This window comes from Megalobrama amblycephala, linkage group LG2 (genome assembly GCF_018812025.1).
Source record: "Megalobrama amblycephala isolate DHTTF-2021 linkage group LG2, ASM1881202v1, whole genome shotgun sequence".
Classification (NCBI taxonomy): Eukaryota; Metazoa; Chordata; class Actinopteri; order Cypriniformes; family Xenocyprididae; genus Megalobrama; species Megalobrama amblycephala.
Genome location: NC_063045.1, coordinates 208,220 through 228,270, shown reverse-complemented (window position 1 = coordinate 228,270; position 20,051 = coordinate 208,220). Strand labels below are relative to the sequence as shown.

General features: G+C 37.3%; 1 protein-coding gene across 2 annotated transcripts; it reads right to left on the bottom strand.

Moving 5' to 3' along the window:
• Positions 1-2,439: 2,439 nt before the first annotated feature.
• capzb (capping actin protein of muscle Z-line subunit beta) lies at positions 2,440-19,738 on the bottom strand. Of its 2 annotated transcripts, XM_048181888.1 has the most exons (10): positions 19,562-19,738; positions 13,686-13,775; positions 11,666-11,787; positions 9,739-9,852; positions 9,522-9,663; positions 9,326-9,442; positions 9,180-9,245; positions 9,001-9,077; positions 4,013-4,107; positions 2,440-3,205 (listed from the first exon to the last, which is right to left on the bottom strand). In XM_048181888.1, the coding sequence occupies exons 1-9, from the start codon at positions 19,562-19,564 to the stop codon at positions 4,014-4,016; spliced, it is 825 nt and encodes a 274-aa protein (XP_048037845.1). In that variant the 5' UTR covers positions 19,565-19,738; the 3' UTR covers positions 2,440-3,205; position 4,013. The 2 variants fall into 2 exon arrangements, with proteins under 2 accessions (XP_048037845.1, XP_048037846.1); XM_048181889.1 differs by lacking the exon at positions 4,013-4,107 and having other exon boundaries at positions 19,562-19,737.
• Positions 19,739-20,051: the final 313 nt, after the last annotated feature.

Here is a 20,051-nt window from a genome sequence, read left to right as displayed (position 1 = left end):
ACAACAAACACATTTGATGTCTTTAAAGTGTTAAAGTGATGCTTAAAATCAATATCTTTTCTTTTTTAACTCCAGAAATGTTTGTTGTCTTGGCGCCCCCTGCTGTCCTGAACATGTCACCGCATGTGCATTTAGGCCTATTCCGTTTTTCCTCACAGAAAGTTAAAGTTTAAAATTTGAATGAGTGGGTTATAATAATATTTAAATACCAATGCGTTTAATATTTACATACCTGACACATTTAAGTCCACAGCTGTGAAGAGCGTTTGTGTTTGACCCTCATCGATAGAGGGCGCGCTGTTCTACTGGATGATGTGAAGAGGGAAGGGAGTCAAAAACGAGTGCCATAACGTGTCCCAAAGTCTGTTTCCAAAGCTTAAAGTTATTTTTAACATGATATATGTTGCTTTTTTTGTAAATTAGTATACTATTTTTAATCATTTTTCATTATTACATAGCCAATTTCACGTCGGTGTTAACCAACATGACTTTTGCATCTAAAATATCACCAAGTAATTTTTTTTTTTCAAACATAGACTATTTTCAGGATTATATGTGTTTACACAAGATATATTTATTCACAATGAACCATATTGTTTTGTAAATATTTTATGATTTGTGCGCGTCCCTCAGGTTGACTCACCACCGTCACACTAACTTGTTTTACCTATAAATAATGCACTGTTCCTTTAAATGACATCACAAAGCCGAAATTACATCATTTGAGCCTTATAGCCACCAAGAACAAAAGCAGGCAACTATTTAATTTTATTTACATTATTTGTTTGTTGCTTTTTCATGTTAGCAGGGCCCGTCAAGCTTAAACTTACCACCCCGTCACGCAAAATAGATAGGGAAAACTGTTTTTTATTAATTTCTTTACATTATTAATACAAAGATAATTGTATTTCAGATTGAATGCATGTATGCTAGGTGAGAAACTTGACCACATGGGATATTTGCGGACATTTGGGGATGAAATTTACCACCCCGTCACATACCAGTTTCATCCCAAAATGTCCCCCAATAAAAATCACATTCTGGGGGGTAAAATGTTTTGGCAGGGTTCCTTTGGTAAAATGTGCATCCCAAGGGCTAAATATCATGTTATTTGGGTTCGCTTCAACCCGTGAACATGAAAAACAACCTGCGGCAACAGTGTAAAAGTAGCCTAGCCCAATTCTGCGGGAAAAACGCAGACTTGGCAACACTGTTTGGTTCATTAATTCACTCATTCACTCACTCACTATATCACACTCACACTTTTTACTCAATTTGAATGTCTTTTAAAGTTTTAAACCAGCAGATCATATAGAGAAACACTTTGTCCATACCACCCTGTCACAGGGTCATTTTGTTAAAAGTTTATGGAAAGAAAATGAAATATTACATAAATTAATGTTGAATGATGTTCTTGTTGTGTGGACTGATCAGATAAATGTAACTTTATTTGTATTTTTTAAGTGAATTAATTTTTTTCAGTACAAACAATGAGGCCATTGAAATGTCAAATTCATATTTCAAGATTAAAAATCGAAGAATAAAAAAAACTATACTAAATTACAGACTTTCTATTGATGGTTTCCAAAAAAAAAAAAAAAAGAGACATTTTATTATTAGGAAAACATTAGATTTTAAAAATCTATTTCTTAGTTTTTAGGCACACATATTGTCCGTGACGGGGTGGTACAAGAATGGCTTCCTTGCCTGAATAAAAAGGATAATATTAATAAAGATTTTGTGCCTGAGGTGGTAAAATATGTTTTTTGGAGGATTAAGATATCTTTCAAGTTGTATATTTGTTTAAAAAAAAGTTCATGAAAATTTTGAAAAATACAAAGTGGAAATGGCACCGTTTCGTAGAATGACTCCAATATCCTGCATGATCTATTGAACAGACCATTCTGATTAACTCTCTACCGGATATGATTTATGGTGTTAAATAGTTTGATTTAATATTTTGCGCGTCGCGTCTATCTCGAACTAGTTTTCACATATTTTAGATAATATTCTAATCTGCCCAGCAACGCCTCGGCGGAGACTCGCGCGCTTTTTTCCTGAGGGGAAAATAGCCATTGTCGTCTAAAAAAAAATAATCACAGGAGTAATTAAAAGAGTTTAAACATTAAACCATGCTATCAGGCTAAAGATTCGTCCAGACGACTGTAAAGTAAGTCTCCCATCACCAACAACAGATTTACTGTGAATATTCATTTCATTAAGATATGATCAAATCACCAGAGAAGTTAATTCGTGATAATGACCGACTGATTCGACATTATCCGGTCTATTACACGTCTGATGAAATATTGATTAGCGTGTAATTGACTATTATGTGAGAAGAAAGATTGTGTTGTGATACGAGAGACATGACTGAGAAACTTGTGTATGTTTACCAGCATTATACAGCGATTTTGACAGTAAAAACACAACGCACAGTTAGTTTTTCCTGTTTTTATTGATGCTGGAGGCCCTAACTTAACATAAACTGTAAGCTTTACAAAAAAACAAACAAAAAAGACCAAAAGAAAAAAAAAAAAAAAACTTGACAAATAATAATCCACCCCTTAAGAAAACGACGAAACCGTCTGACGCTCCCAGATGGACAGAGAGAGAGACAGGAGGAATATGTTTGCTGCTTTTGTTAATGAGAGATTCACACACACTCTCGCACAGACACACACACTCACACACACTCATCTGTGTGGATTCAAACAGAACTTTAATATTAACAGCAAGATCAATATTAATGATAAAGGTCATAATACATACATGTGTGTATATTTATATATATATTTATATATATATTTATATAATCACCCGCCTCTCTGGGGCTCCTCGATTATTTCTGACGGGTGGAGGGTGAGACTACTCAAACTTGTTCTTCTGATGGTGGGAGAAAAGCTCCGCCCCCACTGTGATGTCACCAATCAGACAGATCTTAATACTACATGATTAAAGACCAGAGAGACAGACAGGCGGAGAGAGAGACAGCTGAAAATACAAAAACAAAAAGCCTTTTCTCCTTTTCCATTTGTTTTCCACAGACAGACACGAGGTGGAGAGACAGAAAGAGTGAGACAGACGGAGAGAGAGACGGGTAGGTGATCGTCTCTAGCTTTGCTGCTTGCGTTGGCTAAGCGCTATCATCAGGTCGTTCTTCAGAGCCTCCTGCTTCGATTTATCCGCCAGCGTCTGGACGCTCCTGAAAAACACCAAACACAGATTAGTCGGGAACCACACACACGTTCACACGCCTGTTCCACCAAAAACGCATCCACCTCAGGAATCTGCACCGAGTTTAAAGGGTTAGTTCACCCAGAAATGAAAATAATGTCATTAATTCCTCACCCTCATGTCGTTCCACACCCGTAAGACCTTCGTTCATCTTCAGAACACAAATTAAGATATTTTTGATGAAATCCGATGGCTCAGTGAGGCCTGCATAGCCAGCAATGACATTTCCTCTCTCAAGATCCATTAATGTACTAAAAACATATTTAAATCAGTTCATGTGAGTACAGTGGTTCAATATTAATATTATAAAGCCACGAGAATATTTTTGGTGCACCAAAAAAACAAAATAACGACTTATATAGTGATGGCCGATTTCAAAACACTGCTTCAGGAAGCTTCGGAGCGTTATGAATCAGCGTGTCGAATCAGCGGTTCATAATATTGAACCACTGTACTCACATGAACTGATTTAAATATGTTTTTAGTACATTAATGGATCTTGAGAGAGGAAATGTCATTGCTGGCTATGCAGGCCTCACTGAGCCATCGGATTTCATCAAAAATATCTTAATTTGTGTTCTGAAGATGAACGAAGGTCTTACGGGTGTGGAACGACATGAGTTGTTAATAATAAATTACATTATTTTCATTTTTGGGTGAACTAACCCTTTAATGGGCTTCTCACACATTAATATTGGTGAGCTCTACCCAGAATGCACCTGCATGCAGTTAGTGTGTTTGTTAAGGCAGGCAAACACACGCAAACGCCTCTGACCCTAGTCAATGTAGATCTGACGCTGGGTCAGAACCTGAGAGAGCTCCCGCTGCAACTGACGGTACTTTTGATTATCAGGAAGAGACTCGATAGATCTGGAGCCCACGAACCCAACCACAGAGAGAGAGAGAGACAGAGAGAGAGAGAGAGAGGGAAATGACAAACGGTGAAAAACAGATGAGGAAACCTGGACAGGAAAGATGATCAATCTATTTGCGACCAGAATAATCAAACAAACACTGGAGTCATTTTATGGCGACATGGAGTAAACGACTCCTTAAACAAACCAGAACTGTTGTGGACGTTCATATGAGAAACATGGTAAAAATGTGGATTTTCTGATTCATAGAAGGAAAACACACAAATCTATTCAGTTCTCGCTGGACATGACCAGTGTGGTATGATTCACCACCAAATGACTCTTCTGAATCAGTTCATTCAAGACGACTCACTCAGAAGTTACCGTGTGAATCTGAACCAGGTTATTATCGTTAACTAAAACTAAAGCTGTAATTGATATAAAGCTGAAAAACTAAACGAAAATTAGAAATGTTGCCTTGGCAATAAGCTGAAATAAATTTAAGCTGAAGTACTAACACTGAAATATCAATAAATTAAGCCTAAAACGAAACAAATAAAATGACAAAAAACACGATGAAATGACTAAAAATGAAACTAAAATTAACATGAAAACTAAAAATATAAAAATAAGTGAATTCAAAATAATATAACTAAAATAAAAAGTAAAATAACTCTGATCTGAACTGAATCAGGAAGTGAGTGACGACACGATTCATGATTCACGAGTCTCAAGTACAACTGTACGAGGTGGTTCATTTTGAGTTTGAACATGAGTGAATCAAGAACTGTCTCCAGTTCAGTGAGTCATCAGATGGATTCTCAATCAGGGAGTCGGTTCATTAAAAGAATCACTCATTCATGAATCTGATCACTTTAGTTGATGGTTCATTTTGAGTTTGAACATGAGTGAATCAAGAACTGTCTCCAGTTCAGTGAGTCATCAGATGGATTCTCAACCGGTGAGTCGGTTCATTAAAAGAATCACTCATTCATGAATCGGATCACTTTAGTTGATGGTTCATTTTGAGTTTGAACATGAGTGAATCAAGAACTGTCTCCAGTTCAGTGAGTCATCAGATGGATTCTCAATCAGGGAGTCGGTTCATTAAAAGAATCACTCATTCATGAATCTGATCACTTTAGTTGATGGTTCATTTTGAGTTTGAACATGAGTGAATCAAGAACTGTCTCCAGTTCAGTGAGTCATCAGATGGATTCTCAATCGGTGAGTCGGTTCATTAAAAGAATCACTCATTCATGAATCGGATCACTTTAGTTGATGGTTCATTTTGAGTTTGAACATGAGTGAATCAAGAACTGTCTCCAGTTCAGTGAGTCATCAGATGGATTCTCAATCGGTGAGTCGGTTCATTAAAAGAATCACTCATTCATGAATCGGATCACTTTAGTTGATGGTTCATTTTGAGTTTGAATACAAGTGAATCAAGAACTGTCTCCAGTTCAGTGAGTCATCAGATGGATTCTCATCCGGTGAGTCGGTTCATTAAAAGAATCACTCATTCTTTTGAGTTTGAACATGTACTGAACTGTGTAGAGTTCAGTGAGTCAATCAGATGGACTCTAAACCAGGGGTGTGTTTCCCGAAAGCATCGTTAGCCAACTATGGTCGTGAGTCCCATTGAACTCGATTGGTAACGACGGAACTTGCGACCATAGTTCGCTTTGGGAAACGCACCCCAGTGCGTCAGTTCATTAAAAGAATCACTCATTCATGAATCGGATCACTTTAGTTGATGGTTCATTTTGAGTTTGAACACAAGTGAATCAAAAACTGTCTCCGGTTCAGTGAGTCATCAGATGGATTCTCAACCGGTGAGTCGGTTCATTAAAAGAATCACTCATTCATGAATCGGATCACTTTAGTTGATGGTTCATTTTGAGTTTGAACACAAGTGAATCAAGAACTGTCTCCAGTTCAGTGAGTCATCAGATGGATTCTCAATCGGTGAGTCGGTTCATTAAAAGAATCACTCATTCATGAATCGGATCACTTTAGTTGATGGTTCATTTTGAGTTTGAACAAGTGAATCAAGAACTGTCTCCGGTTCAGTGAGTCATCAGATGGATTCTCAACCGGTGAGTCGGTTCATTCAAAGAATCACTCATTCATGAATCGGATCACTTTAGTTGTTGGTTCATTTTGAGTTTGAACACAAGTGAATCAAGAACTATCTCCAGTTCAGTGAGTCATCAGATGAATTCTCAATCAGTGAGTCGGTTCATTAAAAGAATCACTCATTCATGAATCGGATCACTTTAGTTGATGGTTCATTTTGAGTTTGAACACAAGTGAATCAAGAACTGTCTCCAGTTCAGTGAGTCATCAGATGGATTCTCAATCAGTGAATCGGTTCATTAAAAGAATCACTCGTTCATGAATCGGATCACTTTAGTTGTTGGTTCATTTTGAGTTTGAACACAAGTGAATCAAGAACTGTCTCCAGTTCAGTGAGTCATCAGATGAATTCTCAATCAGTGAGTCGGTTCATTAAAAGAATCACTCATTCATGAATCGGATCACTTTAGTTGATGGTTCATTTTGAGTTTGAACACAAGTGAATCACGAACTGTCTCCGGTTCAGTGAGTCATCAGATGGATTCTCAACTGGTGAGTCGGTTCATTAAAAGAATCACTCATTCATGAATCGGATCACTTTAGTTGATGGTTCATTTTGAGTTTGAACACAAGTGAATCAAGAACTGTCTCCAGTTCAGTGAGTCATCAGATGAATTCTCAATCAGTGAGTCGGTTCATTAAAAGAATCACTCATTCATGAATCGGATCACTTTAGTTGATGGTTCATTTTGAGTTTGAACACAAGTGAATCAAGAACTGTCTCCAGTTCAGTGAGTCATCAGATGGATTCTCAATCAGTGAATCGGTTCATTAAAAGAATCACTCGTTCATGAATCGGATCACTTTAGTTGTTGGTTCATTTTGAGTTTGAACACAAGTGAATCAAGAACTGTCTCCAGTTCAGTGAGTCATCAGATGAATTCTCAATCAGTGAGTCGGTTCATTAAAAGAATCACTCATTCATGAATCGGATCACTTTAGTTGATGGTTCATTTTGAGTTTGAACACAAGTGAATCACGAACTGTCTCCGGTTCAGTGAGTCATCAGATGGATTCTCAACTGGTGAGTCGGTTCATTAAAAGAATCACTCATTCATGAATCGGATCACTTTAGTTGATGGTTCATTTTGAGTTTGAACACAAGTGAATCAAGAACTGTCTCCAGTTCAGTGAGTCATCAGATGAATTCTCAATCAGTGAGTCGGTTCATTAAAAGAATCACTCATTCATGAATCGGATCACTTTAGTTGATGGTTCATTTTGAGTTTGAACACAAGTGAATCAAGAACTGTCTCCGGTTCAGTGAGTCATCAGATGGATTCTCAACTGGTGAGTCGGTTCATTAAAAGAATCACTCATTCATGAATCGGATCACTTTAGCTGATGGTTCATTTTGAGTTTGAACACAAGTGAATCACGAACTGTCTCCAGTTCAGTGAGTCATCAGATGAATTCTCAATCAGTGAGTCGGTTCATTAAAAGAATCACTCATTCATGAATCGGATCACTTTAGTTGATGGTTCATTTTGAGTTTGAACACAAGTGAATCAAGAACTGTCTCCAGTTCAGTGAGTCATCAGATGAATTCTCAACTGGTGAGTCGGTTCATTAAAAGAATCACTCATTCATGAATCGGATCACTTTAGTTGATGGTTCATTTTGAGTTTGAACACAAGTGAATCACGAACTGTCTCCAGTTCAGTGAGTCATCAGATGAATTCTCAATCAGTGAGTCGGTTCATTAAAAGAATCACTCATTCATGAATCGGATCACTTTAGTTGTTGGTTCATTTTGAGTTTGAACACAAGTGAATCAAGAACTGTCTCCAGTTCAGTGAGTCATCAGATGAATTCTCAATCAGTGAGTCGGTTCATTAAAAGAATCACTCATTCATGAATCGGATCACTTTAGTTGTTGGTTCATTTTGAGTTTGAACACAAGTGAATCAAGAACTGTCTCTGGTTCAGTGAGTCATCAGATGAATTCTCAATCGGTGAGTCGGTTCATTAAAAGAATCACTCATTCATGAATCGGATCACTTTAGTTGTTGGTTCATTTTGAGTTTGAACACAAGTGAATCAAGAACTGTCTCCAGTTCAGTGAGTCATCAGATGAATTCTCAATCAGTGAGTCGGTTCATTAAAAGAATCACTCATTCATGAATCGGATCACTTTAGTTGTTGGTTCATTTTGAGTTTGAACACAAGTGAATCAAGAACTGTCTCTGGTTCAGTGAGTCATCAGATGGAATTCTCAATCGGTGAGTCGGTTCATTAAAAGAATCACTCATTCATGAATCGGATCACTTTAGTTGATGGTTCATTTTGAGTTTGAACACAAGTGAATCAAGAACTGTCTCCAGTTCAGTGAGTCATCAGATGAATTCTCAATCAGTGAGTCGGTTCATTAAAAGAATCACTCATTCATGAATCGGATCACTTTAGTTGTTGGTTCATTTTGAGTTTGAACACAAGTGAATCAAGAACTGTCTCTGGTTCAGTGAGTCATCAGATGAATTCTCAATCGGTGAGTCGGTTCATTAAAAGAATCACTCATTCATGAATCGGATCACTTTAGTTGATGGTTCATTTTGAGTTTGAACACAAGTGAATCAAGAACTGTCTCCAGTTCAGTGAGTCATCAGATGAATTCTCAATCGGTGACTCTAGCGCAACAGAGCGATGAGTTGACTCTATTGTTGTGACGCTTGAGGAAACAGTATTCCCGTACGCCACAGTAAACACATGAGTGAAAGAATGCAGAAGATCCAGAAGGAAGTGAACATCATCCAGTCTACAGCACACGTACCTCAGGCCGTTGACGATGTCCTTGGTCTTGCCGAAGTAAATCTCGTTGAGAGTGGAGCGGATCTTGTTCTCCATGTCCTGACACACACACACACACACACACACACACACACACACACACAGTTTCAGCATGTATGACGACACGTGTAACCTAAAGCAGCTCTGAAGCGTGAGAATCACCTCCACCAGGCGGCCGATGTTGGCGATGTGAGGGGAAGATTCACCGACCGTCTCATCTTTCTCCATCTGAGAGACACACACAGAGGTCAGCAGCGCGCAGTAACCGCACACCGCGGCTATAAGCAGAGCGAGAGTGAGGGCGTTACCTGTCGGGTGAGGCTGCCGCCCAGGTTCATGGTTCCAGAGCCCGTTTTGGTGGTCTGCAGCCACAGCATGACGGTGGACGTGAGTTTGTAATGAGCCGTGCGGCCGCTGGACTTCTCCTGGAACACATTCACACTGCATCCATCACACCACAATCACAGCACAAATGATGTCACTTCCTGGACGTGTGTCCCTCACCTGCACCTCCACCACGTGGATGGAGTCCCAGCAGCCCTTGATCTTCTTGGAGCCGTCGCCGGCTTTCTTGATGAGGATGACGCCGGCGAAGCCGTGATCCAGATCCCACAGGTAGACGGAGGAAACCCCGCCCTCGAAATACCTGCGGGAGGAGCAGAGCACGTCAGTCGGGCCGCTGACCAATGGCGGCGCGGCAGCTGAGGGGGCGTGTACTCACAGGTCTCTGTACTGGTCGAAGGCGTTGTTGGCCTCCACCTCCAGCTTGCGCAGACGGGCGGACGGCATGGCGCCGTCGTCGATCGGAGGCTCGTATTTATTACTCCAGGGGGATCTGACGCACACGAGATCACATGACACTCACACACCTGACATTTTACACTACATTTTAAGCAAATGTTAGTAATCAAAAAGCATGTCTAATTAATTTAAATCAAGAAACTTGTACAATTTATAAAGAGTTTAACAAAAATAACATTTTTAGGCCACTATGAAATACATTTTATTTTCCCAAATTACTTAGTTTTCCTGGATTCCTTTGCTTTTTTTATTCATTTTTATTTTTCCTGGATTACATTTCTGAAATACATGTTTTGTTCTGTTTTGTTTTTATTTTCCTGGATTTTTTTTTTTCCTGTTCTGATTTTATTTTTATTCTTTTCTAATTTTCTTAAATTTCCTTTTTTCCGCAATTTTTATTTTTCTGAATTACATTTTTTCATCTTAATTCTTCTGGATTAGGTTTTAATGGTTAAATTAAAACCCAAATTACTTTTTAGTTTTCCTGGATTCCTTTTCTTTATTTTCTTATTTTATTCCATTTTAATTTTTCTGGATTACATTTCTGAAATATATATATATATTTTATTTATATTTATTTCCTGTTCTAATTTCTTGGATTACATTTTTTCCGTTTTAATTTTTCTGGATTTTATTTTTATGCTTTTCTATTTTTCCTGAATTACATTTTTTTTCCCGTTTAATTTTCCAGAATTACATTTTTTTTCTGTTTTAATTTTCCTAAATTTCATTTTTTCCTCAATTTTTATTTTTCTGAATTACATTATTTCATCTTAATTCTTCTGGATTAGGTTTTAATGGTTAAATTAAAACCCAAATTACTTTTTAGTTTTCCTGGATTCCTACATTTCCTGTTTCTGTTTCTTGGATTAAATTTTTTCCGTTTTAATTTTTCTGGATTTTATTTTTATGCTTTTCTATTTTTCCTGAATTACATTTTTTTTCTGTTTTAATTTTCCTAAATTTCATTTTTTCCTCAATTTTTATTTTTCCTGAATTCCTTTTTTTTTCCCTGTTTAATTTTCCCGAATTACATTTTTTTTCTGTTTTAATTTTCCTAAATTTCATTTTTTCCTCAATTTTTATTTTTCTGAATTACATTTTTTCATCATAATTCTTCTAGATTATGTTTTAATGGTTAAATTAAAACCCAAATTACTTTTTAGTTTTCCTGCATTCCTTTTCTTTATTTTCTTATTTTATTCCATTTTAATTTTTCTGGATTACATTTCTGAAATATATATATATATTTTATTTATATTTATTTCCTGTTCTAATTTCTTGGATTACATTTTTTCCGTTTTAATTTTTCTGGATTTTATTTTTATGCTTTTCTATTTTTCCTGAATTACATTTTTTTCATCATAATTCTTCTGGATAAGGTTTTAATAGTTAAATTAAATTTTAAGAATAAAAAGCATGTTTAATTAATAAAACTATGAAACATGCAATTTAACACGCAAGTATTAACATGTATTAAAATTAACCTATGAAATACATCTTATTTTCCCAAATTCATTTAATTTTTCTATGGTTTAATTAAACTTGAATAACCAAAAGTCATGTTTAATCAACTGAATTCAAAAATACTTTAACAACTTCATTTATTTATTTATTTTTTACACTAATAGGACCCCATTAAAGGTTTTATTTTTTCAGAAACTGTGTTGTGTTTTTAATGTTTCTGGATTCAAATAGCAGCAACCAAACAACATTAGCAGTTAAATTAATCTTTTCAAATTTAAACCAAATAAAATGTGTTTTGTAGCAAACAAAGCGAGTATGTAAGCGAGCAGCGTGAACATCCGTCTGAACGTCTCATCTTGAGCGAGAGGGAAGGACTGCACCTGTAGGAGTCGCCGTCACGGTTGTAGTCGCACAGCAGATAGTCTTTGCCCACGACTTTATCGCGAGCGATCTTCAGCGGCTGATCCACGGACGACAGCAGATCTTCACACAGGCTGGGCACCTACACACACACACACACACACACACACAATAAATGATTTACCCTGCCGGAGAGGAAGTGGATTCCTTCAGCAGCCTGTCAGACACTCATTATTGAACCATCAGCCGTCACACACGCTCACTTCCTGAAGGTGAAAATCACACTGGAGCAGCGATGAGAAACATGTGACCGAACCCAGAGAGCCGCTGCTCCTGCGGCGTGACTGACACCAGCGCTAATAACGGCTAACAACGCTCAGACGGGCGGGAGAGCAGCACAGCGAGGAGATGTGAACGCAACGAGAGGAAACGAGTGTTTCAAACGTTCACTCAGACAAAAATGAAGCATTTACTCACAAAAGCAGATATTTAGCAGAATGTTCATGATGCTCTTATAATGAAAACAGACGTGATCAAACTCCAAAAATGACCAAAAACAAATAAAAGTGTCATAACTGTTGTTCACATGACTTCTGCGCTGTACTGAAAACATACTGTTCAAAATGTAACTCAAAGATTGTCGGACGTTTTTCAAGAAAATACTATTTCAGTCTGTCGTTAAATTCAGTGTGTTACTTTCTTTGTAATTATTTGCATAATTTACTAGAGATTTCTGAGTGAAACATTTCAATGCTATGCAAATTTTTTTGTCTTCTGAAGTCACATGATTAAAGTCAAATTTAAGACTTGGTCAATGATATTCGAGCACTTCAAGGACGATCATCAGTGTTTTGTTATAAAAAAACTATTCAAATTGTTCCTTAAATTAAATAAAAAAAAGAAATAAAATACAAGAAATATTAGATTAAAAACGGTTTAACTTTTCATTTAATATGAAAAATATTTTTAAGATGAAACAATTCAAGTTTTTCAAGTTTAAGTTTTTCATCTAATATTTCTTGTATTTTATTTCATCTATATTTCAATTGATGAATATATATAAGTATAAAAAATAGAAATGTTGCAAACTCATTAAAATAAAACTAAAATGATTAAAACCTAAATAAATTTAAATTAAACATTAATTTTCTAAAAAAACAAAATAAAACTGACAAAAGCAGATACAATTGTGTGTGTATATATATATATATATATACTAAAACTGAAATATAAATTAAAGCTAAATAGAAATATAAAAAACTAAAAACAAACACAAATGAATTTGAATGAATGAATTGTTAAAACTAAAATATAAAAGTAAAGCTAAAAAACTTTAAAAAGTAAAAAATGACAAGCACAATACAAAATTACTAAAATTAAAATGAAAGCAAGACAAAAAATAAAATCTAATTCTAAATATTAATGGTAACACTTTATAATAAGGTTCATTAGTTAAACATTAATTAATTAACTAAACATGAGCAGTACATTTGTTACTGTATTTACTAACTTTTGTTAACGTTACTTAATGTAAATCCAGTTGTTTATAGTTTGTTCATGTTAGTTCACAGTGCATTAATGTTAACAAGATGTTAATAATGTATTAGTAAATGCTGAAATTAACATAAAGATTAATCAATGCTGTAGAAGTGCAGTTCATTATTAGTTCCTGTTAACTAATGAACCTTATTGTACAGTGTTACCATATTAATAAGTGCTGTGAGCGTATATAAGTCTCTCTGTTCCTCACACAAAGCATCATGTGACTTCAGAAAAGTTAAAAATATAACGCTGGAGTCTGTTACGATTCTCTCGTTGAGCGCCACAGCGGTTTAGCATGTCAATCTAGCGCGTTTACATAGAAAAACGATGGAAAAGTAGCGCGCTGTAACGGAAAACGCGTTCTGTGTGAACGGCCCCTCATGGTGTTTTGGAGCTGTGCTCCTCTGAAGATAACATGACTCTTCTCAGTTCACACTGCACTGTGGGAATGAAGGAAAGTCACAACGAGGATCTCAGAGAGGCGCTGAAATCACTGACCAGGTCGATGAGGTCGCTGAGGTTCTTCTCGATCTGCTGCGGAGGCAAACGCCTCATCAGGTCCAGCGCACAGTCCAACTGCTGCTCGTTCTGAAACAACAACAGTCAGATATTATCGTCACAGGTCTGGGGTCAGTAAGAGTTTCTGAAAGAAAGGAATGCATTAATTCATCAAGGACGCATTGATCAAAAGTGACAGTAAAGATATTTATAATGTTTCAAAAGACTTTATTCAGTAAAGAAGCTGTTTTCAACACTGATAATAATCATAAATGTTTCTTGAGCAGCATATCAGAATGATTTCTGAAGGATCATGTGACACTGAAGACTGGAGTAATGATGCTGAAAATTCAGCTTTGATCACAGGAATAAATTACACTTTACTATATATTCACATAGAAAACAGCTGATTTACATTGGAATAATATTTCAGAATTTGTACTGTATTTTTGATCAAATAAATGCAGCTTTAGTGACTCAGAAACACCTTTAGAACGGGTAATGTGCGTAATACAATGAAACAATTCTGGCTTATTATGAAATGTCATAGCCATATTTCATGACAAACTCATAGTAGAAATTAAAATAATCATAATAATAAAACTTTAATAACTTAAAATTATATTTTAACAATACTAACAATACAACAATTACAAATGAGACATTACTGAAATTAAATGAACACTTGTTCACGAAATCCTTCAAAACAAATGAAAAAAAAGATTATTCGTTATCCGTTATCATCAATTAAATCCAATAACGTCGGCAGGATTTGAATGTAAAATACCACTTCACACAATTACAAAACTAGCTTTAACGTCAAATGATCTCATTTCCCAGCATTCAACAGTTACTCCCGATGTTTGAGTTCACTCATCTTCACGAACCCTGATTTAGGCCAAGAATAGCAAATGTCCTCAAGCGTCCGGCCTGTCATCTGGAGAACATTAACGTGACATTTCTGGTTTCCAATCTGAGCGTAAACATGTAAAAACTCCTGAGAACAAGCTGAGGGGCCGCAGCGGCTCTCGGGGGCCGTCCAAACAGCTTCAGCGACACCTCCTGCTCCTGACGCCGAGTTTACATGTGAGGGGTCAAAGGGCACGGACCACCACCTGCTCCGGGCCTAAATGTGGCTGATGTGAAGAGCGTCTGCTCCACTGAACGACCAGAGATAAACACTCGTCTGGTGAAGGGCTGTGGTTTACTCTGTTCCTGAGATAGACAGATCTTCACTTCAACCAGAAGAACCTGGTCTCTCTCTCGTTTATATACACAACCTCAAACCCTCAGAGCCAACAAGCCCTGAACACTGCCCATTAAATACTGACAATTTAAAGGCACAGTTCAGCTCAACACAGATGAAGGGATTTTGAAGAATGTAGCCATTGACTTCAATAGTATTTTCATTTACGGGTGAAATATCCCTTTAATGGCAGCAAATGTGACCCGGGGGAAAATGCTGACGTGAAATAAACACTTAATTTACATGGCACTGTCATGACTTCTGTCCCCCAACAAAACCCAAATCAAACACTAAAAGCAGATACACAAATACTAAACCATCAAATACTGACACCAAACTCTCAAACCTTAATTCTGCTCAACTATGATCCATTTGTTTGGCTTGTTTTAAATGTGGCCAATATCAGATGTCCAGAGTGAACAGATCACGGTTCTGAACTGACCCGCACGCAAATGGGGTTTGTAAAACAAAATCCACTCTATTGCTTCTAAAAACTAGCCTAATCACTAGGGCTGGGTATTGACAATTTTCACGATTCGATTCGGTATCGATTATTTTGGATGTAGTGTTTCAGTTTCAGTTCATGGCAAATTTTCTAGAGGAAAAATCTCTCACTAATGCTGTAAACTACACATGAGAGTCAGCTGGTGCTACTGTAATAATACTGAAGGTTAAATTAACTTATTTATATACAAACACTTAAATTACACTCAATGATGTTTTTATTATAAATAAAGTTTAGAATTACATAATCATATTTCTACTCCAATTCGTTTTTTTGAAATATAAACATTTAAATCGCGGCCTGATTTATTCAAACATGCATTAAATATTGAAGAACATTAAAGATTATAATGAATATGTAACGGTGCATAGCTATATTTATCTTTCTAGAGTCACTTTTCTAGCTGACTAATGAGTTTATGGTCACTGAATGTGTTTTTCTGAGGTAAATGTGACATCACGTGACATTGAAGCTGTTTTATTGACGTCTTTCCGAGGTTGAAGCACTGATTGAGCGATTACACGAGACATGATACGGATTTCAGTAAGTTGTACTGTATATTTTATAGGGATGCACCGATCCGATATTCAGATCGGTATCGGCGCCGATACTGCCATTTTTGCCGGATCGGGTATCGGCCGGACGGGACCGATCCAAAATCCGATATTGTGCGTGTACTATTCTGTTGTTGTTAAGCTCTACAAAAGGCACAAACACATTAAAAAGCACCATAAAGTTTCTGTGCACTATATTCCAAGTGCTCTGAAGCCATTCCATAGTTTAATTTGAGGTACAGATGAATATTTTAGTTGTTAAATTAAAGTTCACGTAAAGACCTCCCTCCGCTGCGGCTGTCAGTCACTCTCCATTCAGCATTCAGACTGCGTGTCGCGTTCAGTTACGACAGTCAACACAATGAAACTCTCTCCAAGATGAATCAATGTTTCTATTATTATACTTAATCAAGATACCGGTAATACAATACGCATCAATATTTCTTCACTTTGTGCATTGAACTTTTCACTGCGGAGCGCTGCCGCTGCGCGCTGATTCCATGGTGCTTCAAGCACATCATTCTGCACACGGGATACGCATAAAAGCGCTTTGTGCCGCTCATGGGAGCCGTTCATATTATATATTTTTGCGCAATGAAAGATTGTTTAATAGCATTTTTTTTGTTCTGTCCTATCTATCATATGTTGCTGCATCATTTTAATTTTTATATTTTTATAAGACATTTAATAGCTTCTGATTTCGTCCACATTTTCATATGTATTCACAAACGTATAAGATAAACAAATAGGCATAGGCTATGCAATTATTTATATTATGAAAAGAAAGTGTTATGAAAAGTTAAAGTCTGCGTCACTTTTCAGTTTTCATCTTACATCTCATCTCAACACTTTTTGAGGATCGTGAGTGAACGTGATCATCTCTTCTTCTTTACTACTTTACAGAAGGAAATAAACATGAATGAAAATCAAAAAATATGTTGAAAGTTGTAGTAGCTTACCGAAATCTGTATCACGTCAGTTCAATCAGTGTTGTAAACAATGTCACGTAGGAAAAGCCATTCATTGACCATAAACTTAGTCAGCAACAACAAAAATAAAAACTATTTAAAACAAAACGGAATAGAAACTTTATGTAAGCATAAGTATTATAATATAATATATAATAAAATGGACAAACTGGGTGTGTGTAATCAAAGGCATCGTTTTCATTTATTCTGGAGACTGAACTCGCGCTCTGCTGCCACACTGGAGCACGCTCACCACCTACTGGACAGGGGTGGGAATTACAGTTAAGTTACATCAGCCTCAGTAATCTGTCAAAATGACGGACAGGCTGCAGATTTTTTCCGTCACTGCTAAAAAAAATTCCATCAATGACGGAAAATTCTCGGTTAACCCGACCTTTGAGATTATATATTATATACACGCCACACTACCGCCGGTGACACTCCACGCGCGGTTGTCATGCCGACCGTCACAGCCCTAAGTGAGGCATACAGTTTATTAGGTAATTTAGCGCTTTTCTTATTACTTGAAGATCGGATCGGATCGGTATCGGCCGATACTGAATCCCAGGTATCGGGATCGGTATCGGAAGTGAAAAAGGCGGATCGGTGCATCCCTAATATTTTAACATACCTTCAGATGTTCATGTTTATTTCGCTGTAACTGGTATTAAAGCGGAGGAGAGGATGATCACATGCTTCTCTTTAACTGAGGCGCTAAAGCGATCTGTCACGCCACATTAAACAGCGCCAAAACGGTATTTATTTTCTGAATCTCATAATAAGATGGACGTCATTTGAAATCTGAGACTTTGCTTCATATCAAAAGTAACAAAGATTATTGTGATTTATTGGATGGGAGGAGCTACATATTCTGCTCATTCATCAACTGAAAACAGACTAGACTAATCGATTCTTGGGATTTAAGAATCAATATCGAGTCGTTAAAATGAGAATCAATTAAAATCGAGAAATCGATATTTTTTACCCAGCTCTTCTAATCACGTTCCGCGGGGGTATCCCAGTAAAAATCGGGCACCGGGGGTTAAATATGGCATTAATGCGTTCGCTTCAACCCACGGAGTTGCAAAACAACCCGCGGAAACAGTGAAGAATGGAAATCATGGACTTGGCAACACACACAGAAAGTAAGTGATTACCCGTTTATTTATAGTGTGATCTGCCGCGGAAGTTAGTGAAATTATATTCAGGCAATATGAAAAATAAAGACAATGATGTGACACGTTTATGATACGAACCTCATGTTTTCTTGTATTATAGAGCTGTCGAGATCTGACATCATTACCTTTCTTGATAACGTTGGGTGTGTAAGATCTTTGAATAGACTCCCATGAGCGCAGACGAACGTTGATCTCGAGTGACGTAAAAATCACATGAATCCCGATATGACCGTTCACACTGCGTTCGCATTACAAAACATCTGACCTGTGTCGGATTTAGCAGCTCATATGGAAGTGACACAAATCGGAATTGAAAAGATCAGATTCCTGTTCACACATGCTTCGGAGCGTTATGAATCTTTTGTGTCGAATCATGATTCGGATCGCGTGTCAAACTGCTGAAATCACGTGACTTTGGCGCTCCGAACCGCTGATTCGACACGCTGATTCATAACGCTCCGAATCTTCCTGAAGCAGTGTTTTGAAATCGGCCATCACTATATAAGTCGTTATTTAGTTTTTTTGGCGCACCAAAAATATTCTCGTGGCTTTATAATATTAATATTGAACCACTGTACTCACATGAACCTGATTTAAATATGTTTTTAGTACATTAATGGATCTTGAGAGAGGAAATGTCATTGCTCAGGCCTCACTGAGCCATCGGATTTCATCAAAAATATCTTAATTTGTGTTCTGAAGATGAACGAAGGTCTTACGGGTGTGGAACGACATGAGGGAGAGTAATTAATGACATTATTTTAATTTCTGGGTGAACTAACCCTTTAATTTCTTTTTGACTGAACAGAGAAAGACATGAACATCTTGGATGACATGGAGGTGAGAAAATTAACAGGAAATTTTAATTTGAAAGTGAACTAATCCTTTAAAAGCCCATCAGACAGATAATACTAAATAAATACTGAGCCCCTAAAAAGTATCTTAACCCTACAAAATAAATCCCAAAATTACCTAAAAATCAGACTAAAACCTGCAACACTTTACTCCAAAACTCCAGAATTAAACCCAAACAAACAACAGACACTAAACTCAGACACAACCCTAAAAACTAACAAAAGCCTAAAAATAAATCCCTCAAACACTAAAACAACAAATATTAAACCCTCAAAAATACCAAAAACTAAACCTCAAATACTAAATTCAAACACTAAAACCCTCTGAGAGTTAAAAACATCATAAACATAAACACTACACACTCAAACAACCCCAAAACACAACAAAACCGAATCATTCTGTCAGATAAACATCAGATTCATCAACACTGTGTGTGTGTGTGTGTGTGTGTGTGTGTGTGTGTGTGTGTGTGTGTGTGTGTGTGTGTGTGTTCGGCTCAGATTCTGGAGGCGCAGCGCGTCTCTTCCTAAAACGGGCATCGACCCAAAGCGCGTCGCGGGCGGCTCTCACCATGTCTGCGGCGCTCGGTCGCGTCTCTGCGGGGCTGAAGGCTGCGGCGGCGGCGGGTTCGGTTCGCTGCGCGGGTTTGTTTCAGTCTGTCTGGACGCGGTTCGGCTTCGACTCTCAGACGGAACCCAGCCCTGTCAGCGCTTCACTTCCTCATCCGGGCTCCTGCGGGGGAGGGGCGCGATGCATATCCGGGTCATTCCGCTCCGATACAGCGCAGGACCAATCACAGGCGATTTAGTAAGGCATGGCCAAATATAGAAGAACAGGGGCGTGGCGGAAACTGGGAGGGCGGGGCGCGTGTAAGGGCGGTAGGGGGCGTCAGAGAGCAGCGCATTGAAAATCTGACTTTACAATATAACATTTTATTCTCTCTTAAAATGGATAGATAGATAGATAGATAGATAGATAGATAGATAGATAGATAGATAGATAGATAGATAGATCAAGTTAAAAATAAAATCACTGAGAAATATAAATGAAATATAACATT

What these genes read in the sequence shown, in the direction of transcription:
- capzb (XM_048181888.1), bottom strand. An exon ending in TTCGACCAGTACAGAGACCT is followed by an intron (nt 9,664 to 9,738) that starts GTGAGTACACGC and finishes CTCCTCCCGCAG; the next exon opens with GTATTTCGAGGGCGGGGTTT. An exon ending in ACATCGGCCGCCTGGTGGAG is followed by an intron (nt 9,078 to 9,179) that starts GTGATTCTCACG and finishes TGTGTGTGTCAG; the next exon opens with GACATGGAGAACAAGATCCG.